The 7,280-nt window shown below is 38.3% G+C and overlaps 1 protein-coding gene across 1 annotated transcript in view; it reads right to left on the reverse strand.

Moving 5' to 3' along the window:
• The window catches only part of LOC125481225 (glycogen synthase kinase-3 beta-like), a gene marked incomplete at its 5' end in the record, with an annotated part of 22,833 nt that extends 15,805 nt beyond the window's left edge, over window positions 1-7,028 (reverse strand). The window contains one exon of the mRNA XM_048592499.1: window positions 6,835-7,028. Coding sequence (XP_048448456.1) covers window positions 6,835-7,028 — 194 coding nt within the window. The remainder of the gene's footprint in view (window positions 1-6,834) is intronic.
• Between the last annotated feature and the right edge of the window lie 252 nt (window positions 7,029-7,280).

The following is a 7,280-nucleotide window of genomic DNA, read 5'->3' on the forward strand; positions in this document are numbered from 1 at the left end:
TTGTTTTCTCCTTCACAGATGCTGCCAGACCTGCTGAGTTTTTCCAGCAACTTTGTTTTTGTTGTTGATTTACAGCATCTGCAGTTCTTTTGGTTTCTAAAGATTGTGGTAATTCTTTTGTTACTGCTTGCCTTTACGGATATCACTAATGACCACAAGGAGGCTTCCTTTTGACTTGATTTACAGACTCAAGGTGAAGGTTCCCTTTAAATGAAAATGAACAGAAATTTTTAACTCAAAGCTCAAAGACTACTTTCCAACCTATGTGCCAACTTTCCAAGATAACCTAAACAAAAAAGTGAGAGTGTTGATCAAAAAGGATTTGAAAACAGCTCTATAAATAGAGGCCACTGCAGATTAAAGAGGCCACGCTAGACATTCTTTTGCTGGAGACAAAATGTTAGTTTAGATAATTGGCCTGTGAAGATCTGTGAAAATCAAAGTTCACTGGACCTTATCAAATCAAAAAGAAATCCAATCGATGTGGATGAAGAAGTACTCCAGTCGGAATGAAAAATGAGTATCACATTTTTACATTAACAGGATGTGACAGGGAAGACAACCAGGAAAAATATATTCATAGTAATGAACAAACAGAAATTGAAATATATTTCAGGATGACCAAAGAATCAGGAAGTGAACGTACAAAATGAAGTACTGTGGGTGGAGATCTGCAAAAGAAACTAAGTGCTGGAGATACTCAGCAGCATCAGTGGACAGTGAAATAGAGTTAATGCTTGGAGTCCAACATGAATCTTTTTTGGAACACTGTTGCGGATGCCACTGGTGTTTTGAAAAGGAATATTGGATTTGAAGCATCAACGCTATTTCTCTCTACAAAAATAGATTAAATGGTAGAGGATGGCATAATATTCCAAACTGTAATAGTGACATACAAAAATTACAGATTTATACACTGATTGGTGAAAATAGACCAAGAAAATTTTTTTTTTTTTTTTAAAATTGTTTACAAGGCAGTTGAATTTACTAGTGCAAGAACCAGTAGTGCACCAAAGCAGTATTTAATTTCTCAATCAACTTGAACAATATATCACTCACTTTCCGTCCATCTTAATCTACAAGATGTAAAATTTTAGGTTATCAGGAAAATCCTAAAAGATTTTTAGGGCCTTTTAGCAGAAACTGCCAAAATCATCATAGTTGTCTGACCATTGACCAGGCAGCAGGACACTACTTACATAAAGCAAGGCATGGATATTTGCAGCAGAAAGCAAATTAATCCAATGGAAATATTGGTGCAAGCTTTTTGGAATTTTTAACTTCATTATTTCACAGACTGCTACACTGCCACAAATACAGCAAAGTCAGCTGTCTTTTTATATTGCCGGAGGGGCACACTTTGGGCCCACATATACTGGGCACTTAACCACAAGTGCCAAGATATAATTTCACATTGGATGTAAAGCCTTTGGTAGACTACCTCAGAGCTTTCAATTCTTTGTCACTCATTTCTCAAGTAGTTGCATTGGTGTCTGCACTGTCAACAGACCACAAATCACAAGCAATATGCAAGAAAACTAGAGCCCCTTCTTTTTGAAGTGAATGATTTTTCAAAGCAAAAATACCTAGGCAAATCTGGCTATCAACTTGTGCTGGAAGCATATCAGAACCATGTATGTCTCTACAAACATGTACAATATTTGCTTTGAACTGAACACATTCAAAACAATGAGAAATACACAAATATGGAACACAACAGAAATTGGAGCAGAAGTAGGCCACTCGGCCTTTGAACTGAATCTGCTGGTCATTACGATCGAGGCAATAGCCTGTTCTTGCTTTTCCCCCATATCCTTTGATCCCTTTTGCCCCAAGTGCTACATCCAACTCCTTGAAATTGTACAATGTTTTGGCTTGACTGCTTTTGTGGTAGAAAATCCACAGACCCACCATTCTGGGTAAAGAAATTTCTTCTCAATCCTAAAATGGTTTATCACGTATCCTTAGACTGAGAGCCCTAGTTCTGGACTATCTAGTCATCAGGAATTTCCTTGTGTTTATCAGTAAAGACCAGTTAAAACCCAATAGATTTCTTTGGAGGTCCCCACTCACTCTTGTGAACTTCAATGAATATCGTCCTAACTGATCCAGGCTCTCCTTCATACGTTAGTCCTACCATCCCAGGAATCAATCAATCTGGTAAACCTTTACTGAACTCCCTGGATACCCAGAACAGCTTTGCTCAGTGTAAGCAGCCAATACTGCACATTGTCTCTGACAAGGTGGCGCACAGGAGGCTGAGTAAGATAAGGGCCCATGGCGTTACAGGCAAGGTACTAGCATGGGTAGAAGATTGGCTGTCTGGCAGAAAGCAGAGAGTGGCATTAAAACGGACTTTCTCAGAATGGCAGCCAGTGACAAGTGGTGTTCCACGAAGGTCAGTTTTGGGACCACAACTTTTTACTTTATACATTAATGATCTAGATGAAGGAACTGAGGGCATTCTGGTTAAGTTTGCTGCCGATACAAAAAGATAGGTAGAGGAACAGGTAGCATTGAGGATGCAGGAAGGCTGCAGAAGGATTTGGACAGGTTAAAAGAGTAGGCAAAGAAGTGGCAGTTGGAGTACAACGTGGGAAAGTGCAAGGTCATGCACTTTGGTAAGAAGAATAGAAGCATGGACCATTTTCCAAATGGGGAGAAAATTCAGAAGTCTGAATTGCAAAGAGACTTGTGAGTTCTAGTCCAGGGTTCTCTCAAGGTAAACTTGCAGGTTGAGTAGTTAAGAAGGCAAATGCAACTTTGGCATTTATTTTGAAAGGACTCTAATATAAAAGCAGGGATATACTTCAGAGGCTCGAAAAGGCTCTGGTCAGGCCACATTTGGAGTATTGTGCGCAGTTTTGGCCCCATACCTCCGGAAAGATGCACTGGCCCTAGAACAGGTTCAGAAAAGCTTAACATACGAGGAATGTTTGAGGACCTGACAGCACAGCCTTACAGTAAAAGGAAGACCTTTCAGAACAGAGATAAGGAGAAACTTCTTCAGCCACAGAGTGGTGAATCTATGGAATTCACTGCCATAGAAGGCTGTGGAGGCCAGGTCATTGAGTACATTCAAGACTGAGACAGATAGGTTCTTGATTGTCAACGGGATCAAGGGTTACGGGAAGAAAGCAGGAGAATGGGGTCGAAAAACTTATCATCCATGATTGAATGGCGGAGCAGGCTCAATGGGCTGAATGGCCTAATTTCTGCTCCTACGTCTATGGTCTTATAATACTAATACAGCAGGTATGGTCTCAACAAGGCCCTTCAGAATTGCAGAATTGCTGGTGTATTCTAATCTTCTTGCTGTGAAAGTCAACATACCATTTGCCTTCTTCACTGCCTCCTGCACCTGTTTCAGCCATTTGTGTACAAGGAGATCCAAGTTTCACTGCATCTCTTTCCCAACATCTTGCCATTCAGATAATAGTCTACCTTCCACTTATTGCTACCAACATGGACAAACTCCCGTCTATCCACATTATGCTTCGTCTGCTATACATTTGTCCACTCATTCATCCTGTCCAAATGAACCTAAATATCTCAGAATCCTCCTCACGGTTCACTCCAACTCAGCTGTGTGTTGTCTGTACCTTTGAGAATTTCAGAAGGCCAAATAAAACAATGACCATAGATACTATAGTTAGATAGCCACATCATGTCAAATATAAAACTGGAATCAACATGTCCAAACCTCATTCTACAAAAGCTGCAGCCACTTCTAAAGCTAACTTAACCATGATCCCAGTAATGGGCATTACACAAAACACATGTAGCAGTGAAAAAACGTCTAGAATAAGTCTATTAGGGACAATGCAAAGACAGTATATATTTTGTTATTCAGTGAGTGGACACTGCTAGGCTAGAGTTTTGCTTTGAGAACCTCACATTATTTCGAACACCATGATGAATTAAATGGAAAGTTCAACATCAACTCACCCATTTGAAGTTTGATCTTGGTCTTATCAAGTAGGTAGATGAAGTGAGAAATAAGATTCCAGCCCCTCCAAGCAACTTCAAGTTCACATGAAATATTGAGCAACATGTCTATGTTTTCACATTTTTACTTTGTAAGTACATGCACCACATTTTCACTGCAATTACATGTTCAATAGAGTTCATAAACTTTGCACATGTGCAAAAAGGAGCACACATTATTTCTCACTCAAATTTACCACATCAAGATTAAAATCAGACTTTGAATAGGTAAGCTCTCATGTAATCTTCCCAGTTTAACCTAGGTTACCCAACCCCAATTGACTACCCTGTACAGAACATTCTACATTGTGTATAGCACACAAACTACAGTTGTTGAAATACATCTTCACAGTTTTTGATTTTGTTATTTAGTCATTATTTATCTGCCCAATTTTAGGGGATTGAACATAGCATTTACCATTTGTAATTAGAGAATATTGTGCACATAAGGAATTACTTTTCTAATCTTGATTTGGTTGTATCTACACTTGGGCCTTCTGCTGTGTAACGTTGTCAATATCTGATATCAACTTTAAAAATAACAAACAGGTCTCCCTCAAAATTTTAATGTATGCAAGTCTCAATTGGCTGTAATATTACAACACCTTTAATAAAATGAAGCTCAATGCTAATTTGTTAGGAAAATGAAAGCTTTGGAAATTCAACTTAGTGCAACAAATAAACATATAGCAAAAAAGGTTAATAATATGAGCTATTATACCACATGGGAAAAACACAAAACTTCTCAATCATTTAAAAAACAAACTACAAATATGGGCGTTTGTGTACATCTGCTGAGATACTTCAGCTCCACTAATTTCCAATTTGAAAAACATGGACACAAGCACATACATGCTGGCTTGCTCATGCCACTGATGCTATTTACCATATATGGCACTTAAAATTGCTGCTGTGAAAAACAATGGAGTATAGTGCTAAATGGTTCTTTAGTAATTGATTCAGGAATAATCAACTAAAATGCTACATAAAGGAAGACATTTCTAAAATGACATTGTTTGACCATCATTCAGTTGGTAGCAATTTTTCTTCATTTAAGATGTTACATAATTTCTCTGTATATACTTTGTTAGCATTAAGGACACCTCAGCCTAGAAAGAGTTCAGGTCAGTGTACTACCAGAGTGGCAATTAAAAGTTCGAGACTAAGTGAAATGGAGCACTCAGAATATTTGTCAGTCTACGAGTGGCTATTGGGACTCCAGAAGCAGATTTCCAGCTTTTCCAGCTTCTCCAGCTTCCACTTGAGTCAAATGAGGGGTGGCAAGGAAGAAGTATGAGCACAGGATACAGCATGTCGCTTTACCAGGGAAGGTTAAGCTAAAGGAAAATACGTCTGGTGGTAGCCTTCTAAAGGATCATTGCTTAGATTGCTCAATGTTGAGCAAATAAGTGTTGGCTATCCATCAATGAGAAAAGGATCTGAAGTATCCTTGAAGTTTCATAAGCAAAATATTGTCACAGCACAAAGAGCATCAGCTGTCTTTCAGTTACCCTTTCAGCACAACAATGACACACCAAAACCATTTCATCAGTTGCAAAATACTCAGGGATTTCAGGTGTTTGCATATAAACGTAACACATATACAAGGTGTTTTTTTTTTTTAAAATGCTCTTGGGACGTGACAACTAGCTTCACAGAATTGCATCTTTTTGTCCCCATTTATCAGACTAATTTGAATTCTGGAATAAAACAAAGATAAAAGTCCCAAGAGACTGAATCTCATTTTGGTTATCAGGGGAACTGAAACTGAATGTTATCTGGTTAGCAAAATGTTGGAGCACCGAAACCTAAAGTGGTAACAATGGAATTTAGCTTAACACTGCATTAGATCAGTTCTAAAGGTGCCCAAAGTAAGCATTTTTCTAATTCACCAAGTTTTGATCATTCAACTTCAGTTAAATGATTTTTCCAACTGTTAAACTCAAAGCTAAAATTCCAGGACAAGCAAAAAATGGACCTGCATTCATACGGTGCTTTCACAATCACCGTCTGACTCAATGTACTCTATACACAATCTAGGGTTTTATGGGCACTGTTATAATGTTGGAAATTGATAGCCAATCTGCACACAGCAAATGTCCATAAATAACAATGGGATAATGACCATAAATCTGTTTTTGTAATGTCATTTAAGTGATAAATATTGGCCAGTCAGCAGAGTCAATCACATTGCTATTCTTTGAGATAGCACCGGAATTGTTCTAAATCTATAGAAGCAGACAGATGGAGCCTCAATTTACCATCTCATCTGAGAAGTCACCTCCAATGCCAGTACTACAGTAGAGTGTTAGCCTTGATATTTGTGCTCAATCCCTAGTGTGGGGTTTGAACTTGGAAACTTGTAACTCAGGACAAGGGTGCTGAGTCACAGTTGATAAACTTGGGATGCAGTTATCAAAAGACAAAAGGCAATGTACCAAGATAAACCTATTTGGTAGAAATAGCAGTGAAATTCTGTTGATCTTGCACTCAACTTGAAGTTCAAGTTACGCAGCTGGTCTACCAACAGAATTAATTTCTACAAATAGCCCAGACAAACAACTATTTTTGTTGATGTCTAAAATTTTACTGAAATTCACAATTCGTCTTTTGTAAAGTCCATCTAAGAAATCTCTCTCATTATCAAATAGTCTGACCGTTAAATATTTTCAGGCTCAGTCGTTGCCTCTAACTCTCCAAAGTGATCCAGTTAAGAAATATCTTGGACTAGCTGTTGTTACTTTAACCACAGCTGCTCATTTTTCCATCCAGTTCTTTCAAAGCGGGGAGAAAATGTAATTGAAATTCAAAGAGCAGTTGACAGTCAATATAAATTGTGTCACTTACTTTAAATCTCTTGTCCTGCAAAACCTTCTTGATCGCCACCAGTTCCCCTGTGTCACACAGTTTCGCCTGGTAAACAACTCCAAAGGAACCATTGCCAATCACCTTGGTATCAGTGTAGCTGACCTCCTGCGGCCGATCTGGACCCTGTCCAGGTGTCGCCACCACTGTTGTCACCTTACTGCCATCTTTGTCTCCTAATCAAAAGGAAATCAGTTTGTCAGAGCAGTACTCAAAACTGGAATCCAATGACAGGCAATTATAGATGATGCACATCAGGAAGCAACTGCTTACTAAAAATAAATCAAAATGATGTTGGGCATATTACTAAAAATAAAACAAAAAAGTATTGGATATATAACACTTACATTTCTACTTTCCATTGTTATGTTAACCACAAAACAACCAATATCTCAAACAAATTCTATTTAAACTCACATGACTTCAAG

This window comes from Rhincodon typus, unplaced genomic scaffold (assembly GCF_021869965.1).
Source record: "Rhincodon typus isolate 14 unplaced genomic scaffold, sRhiTyp1.1 hic_rhity00001344, whole genome shotgun sequence".
NCBI lineage: Eukaryota > Metazoa > Chordata > Chondrichthyes > Orectolobiformes > Rhincodontidae > Rhincodon > Rhincodon typus.